Source organism: Lolium perenne, chromosome 3, assembly GCF_019359855.2.
Source record: "Lolium perenne isolate Kyuss_39 chromosome 3, Kyuss_2.0, whole genome shotgun sequence".
Lineage (NCBI taxonomy): Eukaryota > Viridiplantae > Streptophyta > Magnoliopsida > Poales > Poaceae > Lolium > Lolium perenne.
Window position 1 is genome coordinate 80,562,668 of NC_067246.2, and position 20,048 is coordinate 80,582,715.

General features: G+C 44.9%; 1 protein-coding gene across 1 annotated transcript; it reads left to right on the plus strand.

Moving 5' to 3' along the window:
* Positions 1–3,870: 3,870 nt before the first annotated feature.
* Positions 3,871–4,708, plus strand: LOC127341804 (protein RALF-like 33). The gene has a single exon (XM_051367737.2). It carries the CDS (start codon positions 4,051–4,053, stop codon positions 4,432–4,434), a length of 384 nt encoding a protein of 127 aa, XP_051223697.1. The 5' UTR covers positions 3,871–4,050; the 3' UTR covers positions 4,435–4,708.
* Positions 4,709–20,048: the final 15,340 nt, after the last annotated feature.

Sequence of the window (20,048 nt, forward strand, 5' to 3'; positions counted from 1 at the left end):
AAGGTGGTGGTCCTAGGGTCTCTCTTGCATGAAGAGGAAGACCTACTGGAGGCCTGGACTCGTGATCTAGCCGGACTGTTGAGTTCCGGAAGGCTCCGCCGGCGAATGTAACAGTGCTTTTTGCCTGGAGTTTGCTGGATCGGTGGTATTCGGTCGTGCGCACCCATGCTTTTATTCCGACCGATTGGTTCTGGAGGGAGCGGTGCAAAGATCTTTTTCTGTGTTGACATCAAGTGACTATAGATCCATGATGAAAGTCGGAAGAAGGGAAGTTCATGAAGGTCGAAGGGGAGGACTAGCTAAGGGAGGTTCAAATCTCCGCGCTGTTGAGGGATTTTCTTGGTGTTCCGGGCTTCACAACAGCGGTATGAAAGTGGGGGCGACAACACAGGTGAAGTTCAGAGTCCTACCTTTCAGGGTGAAAACCCAAGGTCTGGCCTTAACTGGTTGTGCCTGGCAATGACCTTGTTGGAGGCATTGTTTTGAGAGCGGGGACTATCTTCAGGGTGAAAACCTAAGATCTTTGATCGGGCGACGATGGTGTTAGCGCACTGTTTCTTTCTTGGAGGCGTCGTTTTTGGAGAGTCTGTACTACAGGTGTTGTCTTGGCGGTGGATGTATTGCTGTTGTTAGGCCCGAGATACTATAGCGGGACTTTTGTTTCTTAGTTTTCTTTTCCTTTTTTTGGCTGTGTGCATCCGTAGTGCCATTAGGGTGGTGCGTTGTTGCAGAGGCTGGGTGCAATTGGTATCATTTTGATATTAATATATTCCCTTTATCGAAAAAAGTAACTTCACATAGAAGCTAACATTTACTCATGTATCATGCGCCCATCAGCCACAGGGAACAAATCTATGTGAATACTACGTTTGCGAGTTCATTCGCATGTTCACCACTGAGAAGGACGATCGTAGACTCGACGTAAGCTCACAACTTTAATTTATTACCGTTAATATTTTGTTATCAAGATCGATATATTCATATTCATCTCATTTTCCTATATAGGTCGAGTACATGCGGGAGAAGCTCCAACCACAACAAGACCTACTAGGAATTACAGAGGAACTGGCGGGACTTTTGATGAGAGAAATAATAGACGACAACGACTTGTTTAGTGTAAATAGGCGCTTCTGATGATCCGCGTGTAATAGTTCGAATAGACGGCGGGCTCTAGTCCCGGTAGTCGCGAGCTCCATGTATGTAAGGGACAAATTATATATATATATATATATATATATATATATATATATATATATATATATATATATATATATATATATATATATATATATATATTTGTTTGCTCGATCGTAATACAAGTTATCTGATATATATAATGCATGAATGTCTACAGTTTGTAGTAGCGTACAAATATATAAAAAATATTTTAAAATAAAAAATGAAATAAAAGGGGGTGGCTGCACCCCTGCCGAACCCTAAACCCTAAAGGAGCAGCATCCTACGCGCGCCACGTAAAGGACCTTTTATCCCGGTCTATGTTACCAACCAGGACAAAAGTGGTGACCCGTGCGCGCCCCGCGGCGGCCACGTGGTGGACTATCTGTCCCGGCTGGTAAGCGGGCTAGGATAAAAGGTTGGGCCTTTTGTCCCACCTCCGTTGTCCCGGTTGCCCAGCCGGGACAAAAACCTCTTACGGGTCGGAACAATTGGCCCGTTCTCCACTAGTGATAGAATATAATAACAAAGAGTTGGAAGAGCTCAAAGATTTCCACATTTTAGACTTTATTTTGTAAGTGCTGAAGACAAGACAGCTTATGTATCTCCATCATGTACTATTTGCTACTATAAATATATATATTATTATATGATATTGAGTATAAAAGGGAAAACTCTGACTATGGCGGAGGAGCGTGTATGTCTGTATATTGCGTTTGGAACTCTCTAAAACAAAAGTTGTGTGATGACTCTTTGTGTTTGCAACTTTGGAACGGTTGCTCAATCAAAACCAGCTAGGCAATTTTTCACTGAGATACGTGTCTCCTTGCACTCTTCACTGAGATACATGTCTCCTTGCATTGTGTGTTGGCACGTGTCTGCTTGCGATCATGCATATATGTGCGCACACTAGGCAAAATTCATCCTAGGAGCACATGCATGCTTCTGGGATGAACATTAAACTCACTAAAATAAATTAAAATAAAGTCACACGCGTTCTTAAGAAATTAAATTACAAATCAATTGTTCATATTTTGTATATTCTTGTAAAATTTCGTCCATACGAAAAACATAACGATGCCCACATAAATGAGAAGGCACTTTTCCTCTGAAAGGCAAACAGTTAATATACCCATGGTTTTTTAAAGTTAGAAGCTTAGAAGTGGCTAGTTGTTTATCTATTTTCTGTATCTTTTACATTAGGGAAATATTCAAAAATGTTTATACAAATAGGACAATGTTACGTTTTCCATTATTTGTTGTTGTGTTCCTTTATTTTCAGAGCAATACCAATCAAGCTTGGAAAAAGGGATCATTTATAGTCTAAGCGTAATACACGTTTTACGAATATTTATATTGTGTGAATTAGGGGTAGGCATTCCGCGATGATCAAAATATTGATCTTGTATTCGGATCCACAAGTGAATCGCAAAATGTAACCATCAGTTTTACACTTTTACTGCTCCGACAAAATCTGGCACACGATAGTTCGGGTTTTGGTCATGACCAAATATTGTGCTAGTTGTTGTAGGCACAAACTTGGATAGTATTTGGTAAAAACTCAACATTTCTGCTGTAATTTGGACATTTATTCAATGCACATATTAATGTCGATTGGAATAAACATTCAGCAACACCAAACAACAACATTACCACAATATAGCGCCGATGGGAGGACTACAATGCACTAAGCCCTAATGGACTTATGCGCTGCTCATTCGACATGTAATCATATTGTCAATTTGGTTACCTATTTCGGTCTTTCAGAACTGCTACCTATGTTTGGTCTTTCAGTTACAGTCTTTTTGATTACCTGTTTTCTACCTCTCATGTGAAGTTAATCAGTATCTATGTACACACATTTAACCAGTATATTTGTCGTATGTGATAAGAACACATTGAAAAGAGTTTGGACCTTGATGCTATCGGGTCTCCGTCATTCATTTTCCGCGCTGCACTTATATGAACATCGCCAATGAAGGCGAAAACTTTTACAGCTTCATCAAACCACTTCAAATAATGAAAAAATGGTACGAAACCTCAGGAACATTTATGAAAAAAATATGGTCCAAAATTTCACCATTTTTTATTTTCTCCTATACTTTAATCAAAAATAGTGCCCATGGGGCTACATTAAGGTAATTATGACATAATTTCGCCAATTATTTAAATTTATCCTATATTTAAAAAATATAGTGTCCATTGGGCTACATTAAGGTAATTATGACATCAGAGTCTGGAATTTCGTCAATATTTCAAAAACAATTCTGAAATTTCTTTGACTTCGAGATCTGCCAAAAATATATGTGTCACTCTGGATCCTTTAACTCAAAGAAAGATTGAGAGGGATAAAGAATTTGTGTCAAAAAAAAGAGGGATCAAGAATCCTAATTAACGCTATTTGGAATGGATAATTACATTGAATCTGGGAATTTCGTTCCAAAATCACTAGTGATGAAATGATTTATAACTACTTCGGCTAGGACCAAAAGTTTTCCGCGATCAGCATCTGAATGACCTGACATTGGGCTACACTAAATTTGGCACACGAAAAATTAGTTACCGCGCATGCCACATGATGGTTATGTACGTACGTACTCGGACGACCATTGGTGCCGCGCACCGAGGCCAAGGCCGCAACGCGCGGCGGCACCGGCAAGGAAACGTGCGGCCGCCCTAGTTCCTCTCCCGTCCAGCCTCTCCCTCTCCAAATCCCCTCCCCGGCGTCCCGCTCTTCATCTCCCCCTCCTCCTCCCCTTCCCTTCAAAGAGAGAAGAAGGCAGGGAGGTAGAGATCCAGCCTACCTGCAGACCGACGTCGATCGACCCAAGCGAACCCCAAGAAACCACAGCCACCGGAGAGAGAAGTCTCAACATGGCCAGGCTCAGCCTTGCCGTGCTCGCACTCCTGCTGGCCGCCGCGGCGATGGCCTTCGTCCCCGCCCCGGCGTCCGCGGGCGAGCTGAGCTCCATTATCCTGCAGCCGCGGGTGTGCGACGGCGCCGTTGGGGAGTGCGGCGTGGACGAGGACGAGGAGATGGGCACGGGCGCCGGCGGTGCCGGCGAGGCCCTGCGGAGGTCGCTGGCCAGGAAGCCGACGGCCAAGTACATCAGCTACGCGGCGCTGCGCGCCGACCAGATCCCCTGCAACAAGCGCGGGGAGTCCTACTACCAAAACTGCGGCTCCCAGGGGAAGCCAGTGAACCCCTACACCCGTGGGTGCTCCGCCATCACGCGCTGCGCCCGCAACATGAACTGATCTACCCTTCCGTCCATCCATCTCGCGCCGATGGCGAGGATCGGAATATATATCACCCAGCGGGGATCGGAGTAGGTTTGGCGCCTGATGAAGTGGCGGTGCTGCTGCATTGATCCAACCAAATTAACGACTGCTGTTCTCTATGCCATGTGTAGCTTTTTATGTATTCATCATTCGTATTCATCGTGTTCCATGCGTACCCATTAATTCATTCCTTTCGGAAATGTGTTGCATATTTGAAGAAGAACCAATTGGAGCTTTGTTTTCCTCTCAATTTTTTTTTTGAAACGGTTTCCTCTCAAATTTTGATGCGCGTGTTTTTGTAAGAGCATCTTCAATAGTCGTGCTAAATTTTAGCGTTGTAAATTTGTAAGAGCATCTCCAACAGTCATGCTAAATTTTGGCGTTGTAAAAGCACTTTGCAGCGCGCTCCATTCATGTTCCGCGCGTGAAGCCATAATCGCCTCCACCAGAAGTTCTAAATTTTGGAGCTGTAAAACTGGGTAGTTGTTCGGCACGTTCTTTCCGACGCGGTAGATATAGTGCACGAGAGATAGCGCTTTTGCCTGGGGCTCTATTTTACAGTACCGGTCGCAGCATCTGTTGGAGCATCAATTTGAGCCTCCCGCGCGTTAAACTAGTCATTATTTTTGGATACAGCGCCGGTTACCGTGCCTGTTGGAGATGCTCTAAGGAGGCCAATCTGCCGCGAACGTCCCCTCTCTGCTGGGAGCGCGTCTCCAATTAACCGATAGTTGCAAAAAAAAATGTGGTGGGCCCGGTTACTTTGCCAGATTGTAGTTTTTTTTTTTTTTTGACAATTGCCATCCACTGTACATTATAAAATCTGACTGCTATGATGTGTTAGCTCCACGGGACTAAAATTTTCATGTTCGCTTGATATAATTTTCCTTTTTTTAAGTCGGTTGATGCGGATCCAAAGCCAACGTTCCTCTGGTCCATCTTCAAAAACATATTGTACTCCTTAATCCTTATGCATGTGTGTTGGCTACTTTCGATGCACCACTGCATTTTCTGTTTTAAATTGTTAAATATATATGAGGATGTTTGCGTGTTTTTTCGTGTGAATCAGGAGCTTTATTAATTAACCAACGGTGAGGAAGACAAGAGTGTAGTTAACCCACACGGAACGTTTTCTATCTGAGCTCTCTATGAGCACAAGCATGGGCTGCCTCATTCGCAGCCCTATTTACATAAATCAAGTCAAAGTCAGTGAAAAAATTGCTAAGCTCCCTAATTTTCTGACAAATACTAGTAGTAATAGATCTACTAGTATCATACTGGTTATAGAGATTAACCAACTTTTGAGCTTCCATCTAGATGACCAACTTATGTAGTCCCATGTTGATAGCCAAGAGAACCGCTTCCTGGACAGCTTCTACTTCGCGAGCTATAGCGCTCTAGTCGTGATCATGTCATAGATCTTGAGCTCTTAGTAACAAGCCTTCGTTCTGCATCACAATGCCAGTGACGCTGTTATTCTCAGCCTTGTGGTACCCTGCATCGGTATTGATCTTTACAATACCTGGATCGGGAGGTTTCCATCGCATTGAAACTTTGCAATGTTTTGGCTTCTTCTCTTTACCCACTTGACCAGGTCAATAGTGGTCTCCACAGCCCATCATACGGATTGGGGACTGTTCTACCTCCTTCTCCATGCCATATGGCATTATGTTCGGTCCAAACTGCCCAGGCTCCACATAGAATCATAAAAATGTGGCTCTGCAAAACCAGGGTCCCATCAACTAAATCCGCTGCCCATGACCTCGGGTGTACGTGTGGAATTTCAACACCTGAGGCTTGTTTCATACCTGCCAAAAAGCTCTTTGTCAACTCCACTCAAATAACGAATGGAATGTCGTATCCTTATCCGCACCACATGTTTTGCAGTTGTTGATCCACTCCATGTGCAGGTTAGTAACCTTGTAACGTGTCATAATTGAGAAGGTAGACTACTTTGTGGCTAGGTGGAACAAAAGTTCATAGTGTTCTTGAGCTTACAGGAGTGAAATCTAATAACATCCCTTTTCCCATAGATTTTGTAGCTAAAGGAATCATCTGAATTTTCATGGTTAAGCATCACCAATTTTATCATGAGGTGGTGGCATCTCAATGGGCATATGTGTGATTGAGACGGTGGTTGTGGATAAAACTTATATTTGATGCTCTGTACCTTTTACCGAAACACATTTTTAGTAGAACGCAGTATTCATGTACGTAGCGAGGTATATGTTGTTCTCTTAGTGTTGGTGTGAGTATGACTGTGTTTGTGTGTCTATGTCATACAGGATGTTTATAGAAATAAATAACTTTCTATTATTTTTTCTACTTAATTGTATGGTTGTAATTTCCCCTTTTTTTCTTTATTATGCCATTGCTCTGGTGCTCGTTCGGCTACCATTTATGTTATACTAATCACATACTTCCATGGTCTATAAATAAGTCTACTTCTAGCTTTTGTTACAATTCTAAATCTTAAAATTTTGACCAACTTTATAGAAAAGAGTAGCAACAAATATGACATTAAATTTGTGTCACTATATCCTCTTACAATGTAGTTTCATAGTACAAAAAATTGGCATTATATATGCTGCTACTCTTTTCTATAAAATAGGTTAAATTTTTAAAATGTTGACTTATAATAAAACTTAAAAGTACACTTATTCGTGGACGGAGGGATACAATTTACTAGTTTAAGCAATGATGCTTGTTCAAGCTGATATACCTAAGATTTTTCACTCTAGTGGGAGTTTTTGTTTCATTTGTCCCATGCTGTGACATTTTCAGGTATCGTCTGTGATTTTTTGTGTATTACCACAATCACTTATGTACAATCAGCCTTTTTCCTAGTTTATCATTAGATAGATAATGTTTTGGGCATAAAATTGTTAAGTAAATTGTTTTAGCAACTACAAGTTTAACCTATCTTTGAACCATTACAAAGGTTAAACATGGACAAGCATATGATATGATGAAATTATAAAAATAAAATACAACCAAACTGGAGGACAATGCACCAAGGACTTGAGACTTGAAGATGGAGGATCCAACCAATACTCATTGAGAACACTGGTCTCGTCGTGCTAGATTCTTGCGCGCTTCAGCCAAATTAAACCACCCCATGACGAACTAGTTCAAGGAAAATTCTTTAGTGTGTGGTCCAAGGTCCAAAAATGACACTTTTCTCATCTCGCTCCAACTAAGGCCCTTATGGAGCTGCACCCCCCCCCCCCCCCCCCCCAATGTTTTAAATATGTAATGTGTTTTATGGAAACCCACCCCTTCATAACTGTATAACGCCTTTGGCGTATGATGAGCAGATATCATAAGCACAATTATAACTAGTAGGACAAACAATTATATCACGAAATTAATTTCATATGGTTACAAATTTGACTTATAATCACTAGAAAATATAATAACAACACACAACCTAACTTCTATAACCCATTCCAAAACACATTTAATCCTACCCACGTAGCACAAAATGATAAAATAAGGATATGAAGTAGAACCGAAAAGATGAGCCTACTTCTTTGCCTGCAGGATGCATATTTTTCTTCTCTTTATCCCACTATTTAGTTCACAGGATCCTCTCAGTGAGTAGTGCCATAACTTTCCATTGTATATATGATATATGACCTTGAGAGAATTGGAGACGCTATGATCAATAAGCCGTGTGTGCTGGGGAGTTCAAAATGTTCTCACTTATTTATACCAAATAATTTTACTTATGAATTACTTATTCCAACAATCTAAGATCTTAGCTTGTATAGGTTTTGTTAATCTTAGCCCAATTAACCACATAATGCCGTACTTCAAATTAGAAATATGCAGTTTTATGTTACCATTTCGACATACTTGAACAAAACTAGAAAATAATATTTTTTAACAAAGAAACATATGTTTGTTATTTTCTTTTTGAAGTTATCTTAAGCTTAGTTAAGGAGGCCTTTTGTTGAAGAGAGTCTCTTGGATCTAAGGAAAAAAAAATTAAATAGCGATTCCTAGCACGTGTAAGAAAATGTACTCCTAGAGTGTTATCTTCGATTTAAGTATCCTCTAAATATCTTGGTAAATTGCTCTAGAGCGTATGTATCAATCATGTTTCTAGAGTGTATTGTTGTTTATCGTAGGTGTAAATGAATACACACTTGAGCACTTGTCCGTTGCTCTCATGGCAAAGAAGAGAACTCTCGAGGGACAGCAGATCCGCGGGGCCCAACTGACCACCAGGGCTGCACCAGGACCAAGGTCTTAAGACTCACATGTTCGATGGGTGACTGTAATCGTTGTGTAACTGAATCTAAACCTGATGGGGTCTGTCTCTCCCTTCCTCCTTCATCAATCGCATTGTGCAATGATTTTTTAGATTTTGGCGTGATGCCAGATTGTTGTATCTTAACTCTAAATTTGGAAGCAGACCCTTGCATATGGAATCAGAGCCCTCCCACATCAACAAAATTCCCTAGAAATTTTTGTTCCATTCGAGGTTGATTGGGTTTGTTGTTTAGTTATCCTGTAAAATCCCACACATCTAGGTCCCCTCACGACTGTGGTGACCGGGGGCGAGTGTCATGTGCTTCCCTCGGTGCCGTAGGAGGCCATAGATTACTAGGGGTGTGGAATTGGAAGGGACAAGTGGTTTCTTGTATATCATCTACAAGGCGTAAAATCCCTACTCGGGCCCTTGATCTCTCATCCCTACTCGGGCCCTAGATCTCTTTTTTTTAATTTTCACCGGGGGAGGGAGAAAACCCTCCACCTGAATTGTATTCATTTTATGCCTATAAGCTTTGCAGCCTATTACAAGATAGGGTTCAAGTGAACCGGAACACTGGGGGATACATGAGAGAAGAAACACAACCAAGAAAACACCCGCACATAGCTACACCCACCCAAAATACACACACACACACACACACACACACACACACACACAAACACACATAAGAAACTCAGAGATGACTCTGAGAAGGTCCCTGGTGAGGAGTACCTTGGTCTGCCGCTTCACTCTGAGAAGGTCACTAGTGAGGAGTACCTTGGTCCTTGGTGAGAGGGCAAGCATTGCACAGATGGAACCCGACGAGCAAAAACTCACCATACCACAAGCAAGACCACCACAAAATCGACGAGACAAACCAACATGAGGCACATTGCGAGAGAAACACCACCACCGCAGACGAAGAGCTCCGATCAACCGAGACCAAACCATGGCACCTCAATGCTAGCGGCACAGCCGAAGGGCGACGTTGAACCGAGTCCACGCTGCAACACCAGCAAGCGTACACGAAAGGCAACCCGCCAACGAGTCCGCGACACGACAACAATGCCGCAGGCGATATCGAATGGAATCACATAGTCGAGTCTACATCTGGATAGATTCACAAGCACACGCACTCGCCTGCTGTGTGAAGAGCCACATAGCAACCGAACAGCACAACGTAGCCGAGGCCGTACCGTCCACCGGAACCACCGAAGAGCAACACTAGCCGAGAAACCCTCGGATACCACACAAGGCACGCTCAGAAAATCCATTGGGGAAAATTGCAGCAAGCCCACCTCCTCAGCCACGGCACTCCTGGGTAGGAGGAAGCTGCATCCATGACTCCCATCTGCATAGCCATTGAGCATGCCAGCCCGGCGGAACAGCGCCAGCCACCGCTGGTAGCAAGACGGGGGAGGTCCCCTCTGCTCATCCACGGCCACCCCCCACGTAGGGATCAAGCCGACTTCACGACTGCCACTGCAAGCCGAGAAGATGACAGCCCCTACGAATGTGCGCCGCAGCAGGCCGATGGATGGGGCAGAGAGAGGACTGGGGACGACGACACCACTTGCCGGCCAGCACAAAGCTCGGGAACAACCTCCCCCAAGCACCACCAAACCACCACCACCGCCGACTGCCGCCACACGCCGCTCCACAGAGAGGCGCCCGAGCCAGCCCATGCGGGCCCAGATTGGGCCCGCCACCCCACAGCGCCCGTCGCGTCACACCACTTCCCCTGGGAACTAGGACGGCCACCACCCTCCTGGAGCATCCAGGACCACCGTCGTCGCAGGTTGCCACGCTGCCGCCGCAACAACAACGCCATCACGCCCCTACCCAACGATATCGGCCCACGTCGAGCTCACAACGCGAGGGGGAGGAAGGGCCCCGCTGCCGCCTACAACATTGAAGGAATATCTCAGGAGGGCGCATTAGCTGACAAGGGATTAACTTATCAATGCCTACGGATCGTAGACTAGGGTTTAGTTGGAAGTAGAGGGCAAGTAAATCTCGAGGGTTTCAGCCGAAAAGTACTCGACGATTAAGAAACTAGGGTTCTGTTGACAATGGATTCGATCCTCTCTTTGTCCCTCGACTCCCCCTTATATAGGAGGCGGAGCCGAGGGTACCGTGTTACACAAGATTACAAATTCCGCGAGACTCTCTGAGTTCAACCCGTAAAGTTACAAACTCTATATTTCCTAATACAACTCTATCTTTCCTTAAAACTAATTGGGCTTCCAAAACTTTGTATTCTTCATCTTGTGGGCCTTCAATAAACCCCGGGTACTATCTTCGGCAGGCCCATTGGGGATGCCTATGTCAGTAGCCCCCGAGATTTTGCTTGAATCGAAGAATCAAGGAAAATCTCCAACTTTATAATCATCATATAACTTCTTCGAGTCATCACACATCTTTAGATAAACAGTTATATATTGTACAGGGATAATGGTAATTGGGGCTAGTTCATCTGACGGATTAGGTACTAGTTAACTGCTCTAGTGGCAATCCGCAAAAACCTACTTCAAGATCACGTCCCTGGACATGATCTCGGGATACTGGTGTAACTCGACATGTGCCGCTTAAGGTCTTACCATCTGTCGAGTTCCAGTCATTTTTATCGGGTACCTAACGCGTCCGTTAGGATTTTTCTTCGTATCTGTTTATACGGAAAAAAGTAGCAACCCGACGTCAGAGACGGTGCCACGCCGCTCAGGACGGATCCAGGGACTTACCTTCGCAGAGTTTTGCGGCATTCAGAGATTATTCGCAACTGAGGCGCTCTGAGAATATATTGTTGAGTGCTTTTTCGGCAGTTGGAATAGCACATTTTATCGAGTCAACGGATGACTTATTTTGCCTTCCCGATGGGAGTATATGAAGAGTTATTCGTATAACTCGAAATATTCTCCTCATACTTTTTTCAATTTAACCGGGACACGCGAACAGCGTTCCCGATGGGAGTAGCCCCCGAGGCTACAACCAAGGACTTGTCCTTGGTTGTAGGCTCAACATTTTCACGACTCTTGTCGCTATATTGTAATCTTTTTATTTCCCTCGGGTGCGCGACCAGCGCTCCCGATGGGAGTAGCCCCCGAGGCTATGGACAAATGCTTGCATTGGACCATAGGCTCTCGGCTTTTCTTTCTTGTCATACTCGAAATTTTCTTCATTCTAAAGTAGCCCCCGAGCATTTGATCAAAAACTTGTATTTGACCAAAGGCTCTCGAATTTATCATCACTTGTATTTTACCACCATTCTTCACATCACTGCTATCGAGACTATCCTTTGTCAAAGTGACATCAGTGCTGATGATAGCCACGACCCCTATATCGGGAAAATACGAGTTTTGTCCTATCACTGACCGGTGGACCCAAAATCTGCGGCAGTTTGACATGTCGCGCAAGTTGGGGACACATGTTCTCCGCTTTTCCTAGCCCGCGCACTGTAGCGCCTGTCCCATTCCTTCACAGTAAAAATACACATTTACCCTTTAGCCACGTGTAAAGCATCAAGCTCATAACTACTCCATCCAACGGTGCGTCAATTCGCAAGGTTCCTATAAAAAAAGCCTTCTTCTTCCTCCGTTCTCCCCTTCGCTGCGCCGCGCCTCTGAGCATTCTCTTTCCAAAATCCCCATTGCCAAAAACGCTCATGCGCCCGTGCTTACTTCGCTGCCGTAATCCATCCCATTGAATGCCGTCGCGATCAAGGCTTGTCAAGCACACTTCCCCCATGGCAATAGAAGAGCTTCAGTTCTCCGAGTGGGAGAGATCTAAGATCTCCAATCAAGATGTGAACATGCTCAAGAAGCTCGGATTCATGAAGCAAGAGAAGACGCTAATCTTCCCCGACGAGGAGAGCTACCCCACGCCGCGCATTGGATACCGGGTAACCTTCGTTGACCATCTCATCCGTGGTTTAGCTACTCCGATCCGCGAATTTCTCCATGGTCTTCTCTTTGTTTACGGTCTGCAACTTCATCACCTCACCCCCAATTCCATCCTTCACATATCTATCTTTATCACCCTCTGCGAATGCTTTCTCGGGACCCCTCCTAACTGCGGCCTGTGGAAACGCATATTCCTTGTTCGCCGCAATAGCTCCCACACCACCGCCTATAATGTAGGTGGTGTAGTCATATGCGTCCGCCTAGATGTCGAATATTTCGATGTCAAATTCCCTAACTCTGTTCAAGGGTGGCGCAAAAGATGGCTTTACATCCATAAAGAGCATAACGACGCGCAAGAATACAATGTCGCTCCTTTTGACGGCGCCGAAAAAATCTTTCATCGCCATTCATGGGACGCTGAAGCTTCTGATGCAGAAAAAACGGCGACAGATGCGCTTATGAAGCGAATCCACGAACTCCAGAATACCCGTGGCAAAGAACTGTCGGGTATTCAGATTACCGTTTACTTCCTTAGGATTAGGGCGCAGCCTCTTCAGGCTCGCAAGAACCCCCTCTGGTTGTATGCTGGCGCCAAAGATGTGGATCGTTTCTCCAAGGATTTGTCGGTAAAAGACTTGGAGAAACTTGTTAGGAAAATTTCATCACTAAGCAAGAAGGACGTCGTTCCATCTTCTTGCCGCATGGAACCATACAGTAGTGTCAATGCCCTCTCCAAGGTAAACTTTGTCGACTACTATTTTGCCCTTCCAAATTTTTATTATTTGTCGACTACTATTTTGCTGACACCCCTTATATAACTTATTGTCGACATATCTTGTCCTTGTAGAATCATCAAGTTCTAGCTTCTCTTCCTCTGCTTCCAGAAGGCAGAGAAGTCGAGGAACGGGCCGTCGTCACCGACAAAAACCAGGGCACTTCTCGCCCCGAGAGCGAAGTTGCGGGTTCTCACAAATCCGCGTCTTCTTCTGAAAGAGAAGTTGATTCTGAAGCCAGCGAATCTACGCATTCCCTTCCCTCTGCTGTTTCTCCGACGAACAAGCGGAAAAGGGATGAAGTCGCGGACTCTGGCACCTCCAAAGCCGGCCAATCTGCTGCCGAAGAAGCTGTTCCCGAAGAAGAGGGGACAACTTTCAACCCTTATGATGATGCCCTTGTCAGCTCGTAAGTTGTTCCCGCCTTTTCTTTTTGCATCCGACATGTTTGCCTGTTTTCGTTTTCTTATACTTTTACTCTGACACACAGTGGCGACGAGGAAGAAAATCCTCCTATTGACGTGACTACTCGAATGAGCACGTCTCGTACTTTAGTTATTTCCGAGGCTCGTCTTGACGCGGACGAAACTTCGCCTCCTCAGCAAGATATAGGGCATCCGACTCCTGTCGCGAGCCCCCGTGCCTCTTCGCCGAAGAGAGCGAGGATCGAGCTGGTCAGAGAGTCTAGTTTTTTGACTGGTAGTTCTGCGACTCCTCCTATGGACGATGTAATTGTTCTACTCAATTTCGTTTTTTGCGGTCAAATTTTTCCCTATGTTGTCTTTCTCATCCCTATTTTGTTCCAGCCTCTGATGAAAGAATTTGTTCGTCTTGGTACCCAATTTATCGGGTACCGTGACCATACTGCTAAGTTGAAAGGTATTCCTCTTTTGCTTCTTCTCATCGAGTAAATTATCCTCTTCCCCATTTTTTATAACATTGTCGCCTCTCTGTTTTGCTAGAGGATCTTTTGGAGGCTAATAAGCGCGCCGATGACCTTGCCCGCAAGCTGGAGCAAAGTGAAAAAGCTCGCGAGAAGGCTGAATCAGATGCCGCCTCTGTCGAAGATCTTCGAAAGAGACTTCATGATGCGGAAATATCCTTGAGCGAGAACATAACTCAACAAACTGCTCGCGAGGAAAACATCATCGCCCGCTTAGAGTCACAAAACAGGCGCTTCGTGAGTAAGTGTCCTGCCACTTTGCTTCTTTTGTGAATCTCTATTCTTCCGTACACTTGTTGATAACCCGACGTTTTGTTTCAGCAGGGAGGATGCACCAGGACTTTGAACTCGAAAAGCCCGAAGATGATCATCTTCTTGACGCTCTTTCTCTTCTTGAAATTCATGGAGATGAAGTGCGCCAAAGCATCTGTGATGCTAAGTCGGCATTTTCTCGGCTTTTTTCCTTACTTCTTCGCGAAGAAAGAACAACCCGAGACCTTTGCTGCCTTGGCCAGGCAATTCATTCCCGAAGAGGATCTTGGGTTGGGCCTCCGGCAAGAGGGTTTGAAGATTGGCATTGAAGGCACCATCGCATTGGTTGCTGACAGCCAACAAAACATCGACTGGGCGAAGGTTGGCGATACGAAGAAGATGGAGACGAAGTGGTGGCAGTCTTTGATTAAGGCTGCCAAGCCAAACTCAAAGAAGATCCCCTCCTTCCTCGGATGCAAACCAACTCCTTCTCCTAGCTCGACAAAGCCGGAGGTCAAGTAGACCGCCTTGTATCTGTCTTTTGTTTGTTCTCTCTTTTGATGTTGTCGCCGTAGTAGCTTTGGCGACAGCTGACCATTGGTTCACTAGGGGTCCTCTTTTGTAATACTCATGTAAGTATCCATATGAATCAATGAAAAAAGCTATTTTGCCGAATTATTAATGTCGAAATATTTCTTTCCAGTTGGTTTTTGACAACTATACCGTGGTCCCGTGTTCTTCGGATGCATTACCAGCCGCGTCCTACTCGAGAAAAACCCCCATTGTCGAGTTTACTGGAGGTTTTTCAAGTGCTACACAGAATGAGGATTTGAACGAGCTTCAACAACAGCTTCAGTCGATGAAGAAGCAAACTCTCGTGATAATGGAGCAATGTCGAAAATCTTCTGAAAGGGAGAAACTTGCTCTACAACAAGCTCAGGAATCCCTAGTGTTGAAGGAAACCGCGATTACTGAGGCTGCCAAAACTGCCTCACGGGAAAATCATATGCTTCAACCGATGAACGACGCCAGCTTGGATATGGCGGGTACACTTCTTGAACTTGCCCATATTTGACTGTATTCTTTCTGTTTTCTCTTTCTCGCTGATGCTTCTGTTGGATAGGTTCTTTTTTGGATACTGCTGCCGAAGATCAACGTGTTGAGGCTCGGTCTAACGTGCTTCTCAAGCTTGCACGGGAGCATGGTTCTAATTTCTGGGCTACGCCTGAACGCACCCGACAAATCGTCAGATTTCAAGATCACGCGTGCCAAGTCCGCGATTTTCTCGACTTCTGCACAAGAACATTATCTTTAGTTTATAACACCATGTTTCCACGCAACTCTCCCCCAGAAACTCTTCCTGCTTTGATGGACAAATTCCGGGATGCCCCTCGAATCCACGAATTTGTGCGGGCCCAACTATCTGCTGGGGCAAGATTTGCCATTATTATGATGCAGGTCTGCTATCCGAAGCTGGACATGTCCCAAATTGTCGCCAAGTGTCAAGCTAAACTGACTAGGAGGAGGAGGAATATTGACAAAATCAACGATGTTGTGACCCCTGTAGCGGAAGAGATGATGGACGAATTACTTCGACTTGATGCCGAATTCTTTGTAAGAGGCAGCTATGCTGAACATAGGACTGGTGCTGCAAGTAATGAGGGTGTAAACATAGATGATATACTTGGGCAGAACTAGAACTTTTCTTTTCCTTTGTCGAGTTTTCTTTGATAGTAAAGATATATATATTGCAAACATAATGTATATTGTAAAATATCTTGTATGTTTTTTTCTTTTACCAAGCCCCCGAGCGTTTTGTCGGCTGGTGCTTATATCTTTATTGACGTGCAAACTATTTTTATGCCAAGGCGAATAACTGTTTTGTGCAGAAGTCTATAAATATTTTGTTTTTTGCGGGTTACGAGCCCCCGAGCCTGTCGACGGAAAAATATGTATATCACCAATATCTTTATTATATTGCAGCACCACGAGCCCGCCTCATTAAAAACCTTTCAGCCCCACTCGGTGCCCCGAAAGGAAAAGAGTGCGTCTGAAAACTCTTGGGTGTTTCAGTACATTGTATGTTTACAGAGAGGACTATATTTCGACTTCAAGCGTAAAAACGCCTAAGTTGTGCCACGTTCCAGGGATTTGGCTCGGCGACTCCTGTCTTCTTGTCCTTTATTCTGTACGTTCCTCCCTCAATTACTTCTGTGACGATGTATGGGCCAACCCATGGCGATTCGAGTTTCTCATGGCTATTTTGCATGAGCCGAAGAACTAAGTCGCCTACCCGGAAGGATCTTGGTCACAAACGTCGATTGTGGTAGTTTTTCAGATCTTGCTGGTACTTGGTGACTCGTGACAGTACTTCGTCTCGAGCTTCGTCGAGCGCGTCGACATCGTCCTCTAGTGCCTTTCTTGAAGTTTCTTCGTCATACTCCGCCACTCTCGGAGAATTGTGTTCTATTTCTATTGGCAACACTGCTTCAGCTCCGTGAACCAGAAAAAACGGTGTTTCCTGTGTCGCTGTATTTGGTGTTGTTCGGATACTCCATAGAACACTGGGCAACTCTTCTGGCCATGTGTGTCGAGCTTTTTCCAATGGTGTGAGCAGATGTTTCTTGATGCCGTTGCAGATGATACCGTTTGCTTTCTCGACTTGCCCATTAGTTTGCGGGTGCGCAACTGATGCAAAGTGTAGTTTGATGCCTACCTCTGTGCAATAAGCTTTGAATTCCTTGGATGTGAAATTGCTGCCGTTGTCTGTGACTATGCTATGAGGGACTCCAAACCGAAAGATGATGCTTTTCACAAACTTGATTGCAGATACTGCATCTGGTGAGTTTATCGGCTTTGCTTCTATCCACTTTGTGAACTTATCGACAACTGTGAGCATATACTCGTATCCTTCTGGCCAGGCCTTGTGCAATTTTCCCACCATATCGAGACCCCATTGAGCAAAGGGCCATGACAATGGTATGGGCATCAACTCTGCTGCTGGAGAGTGCGGTTTTGCGGCAAACCTTTGGCACGCGTCACAAGTGCGTACTATGTCCTTTGCATCCTCGATTGTTGTTAGCCAATAAAACCCTGCTCTGAAAACCTTGGCTGCTATAGCTCGACTGCTTGCGTGGTGTCCGCATACTCCTTCGTGTACATCTTTCAAGTCCTTCCCTCTTCGGGTGTGACGCATCGTTGCAACACTCCCGAAATACTTCATTTGTATAGCTCTCCTTTGACCACAGTAAAGGCTTTCGAATGTCTGATAACTCGCCTTGCTTCAACTGGATCATCGGGTATTTCTTTTCTTAGGATGTATGCTATGTATGCTTGCATCCAAGGAATTTGTACCATCATCACTACGTCTGGTTACTCTTCTTCTTCTAGTGATACTATGTTAGCCCCCGACGGTTTCTCATCCTTCTCCTTCTTCTGTTGTTTCTTCGGCTTGGTAGATCTCTCAGCTATCTCCTCCCAAAACACGCCAGGTGGAATCGCGAGGCATTGCGACCCGATGTTGGCGAGAACATCGGCTTCATCGTTGCTGAGCATGCTGATATGATTTACTTCGCACCCGTCGAATAACTTCTCGAGCTCGTTATACACCTCTTTATATGCTATCATGATATCATTGACTGCGTCGCATTGATTCATCACTTGTTGAGCAACCAACTATGAGTCGCCAAAGATTTTTAGTCGGGTTGCTCCACAAGCTTTCGCCATCTTCATCCCGTGTATGAGTGCTTCATACTCTGCTTCATTATTGGATGTGTTTGGAAACGTCATCCGGAACACATACTTCAACTTGTCGCCTTGAGGTGATACTAATATCACGCCTGCTCCTGCTCCTTCTAATCTTTTGGACCCGTCGAAGTTCATAGTCCAGGTTCTCTACAAATCTGGAGGTCCCGTGTTTTGTAGCTCCATCCACTCTGTTATGAAGTCTGGCAGGATCTGTGACTTTATTGCTTTTCTTTTCTCGTAGGTGATGTCCCGAGGGGAAAGTTCTATTCCCCAAAGGGAGACACGACCCATGGCTTCTGGATTGTTTAGTATGTTGGATAAAGGCGCTTCATTGACCACTATTATCGGATGTGCCGAAAAATAGTGTCGTAGTTTTCTTGCGGTTGTAAATACTCCATATGCCAACTTCTGATACTGCGGGTACCTCTGTTTTGAAGGCGATAAAACTTCGCTGACGAAGTCTACCGGCCGCTGTACTCCGTGGAGTTTTCCCTCTTCTTCTCTTTCAACCACAAGGACTGTGCTGACCACCTGGGGTGTGGCTGCTATATATAACAGGAGAGGCTCCTTCTCATTAGGTGCCACCAGTATTGGTGGTGTCGAGATTGTGCGCTTAAGGTCCTCGAAAGCTCTGTCTGCTTCTTAGTTCCACTGAAATTTGTCGCTTTGTTTGATTAAAGCGTAAAATGGCAACGCATTTTCTCCTAGCCTGGCGATGAATCTGCTTAGAGCTACAACTCGCCTAGTCAATTGTTGTATTTCCTTCAGCTTTGTTGGCTTACTCATTGTCACGATAGCTTGGATTTTCTCTGGATTAGCTTCAATTCCTCTTGCTGAGACGAGGAAACCGAGAAGTTCTCCCGCAGGGACGCCAAAGGAGCACTTTGTCGGGTTCAACTTGTGGCAGAACTTATCAAGGTTGTCGAAAGTTTCCTTCAGATCCTCGATTAAAGTTGACCCCTTCTTTGTTGTTATGACGACATGGTCGATGTACACTTGTACGTTTTTGCCAATCTGTGTTGCAAGAAACTTCTGCATCATCCGCTGGTATGTTGCTCCCGCGTTTTTCAAACCAAAAGGCATTGTTTTGTAGCAGAACACGCCATAAGGTGTTATAAAAGCTGTTTTGACCTCGTCATCTTCTTTTAATCTGACCTGGTTATAACCAGAGTATGCATCCAGGAAGGAAAGACGTTCGCAACCTGCCGTGGAGTCGATAATTGGATCGATCCTTGGGAGGTGAAAGTGATCCTTTGGACAATGTTTATTGAGACACGTGAAGTCGACGCACATGCGAAGGACCTTTGTGTTTTTCTTCGGGACCAGTACGGGGTTAGCTACCCACGTGGCCTCTGTGTGTAACTCTTTGATAAAGCCAGCCTCTCTGAGTCTATTGATTTCTGACAGCATAGCTTTGCGGTTTGGTTCCGAAAAACGCCGCAAAGGTTGTTTTATTGGCCTCGCCACTGGATCCAAGTTAAGGTGGTGCTCCGCAAGTTCCCTGGGTACTCCTGGCATGTCAGCTGGGCACCATGCAAAGATTTCCCAGCGCTCACGGAGGAACTCGACGAGCGCGCTTTCCTATGCGAGGTCCATGTTTGCTGCGATGGATGTTGTTTTCTTGGGATCTGTCGGGTGGATCTGTACCTCCTTAGAATTCTTGGTAGTGCTAAAGGTTGGTTCCTTGAGCGGCCTCCCCAAGTCTGGCAACACAT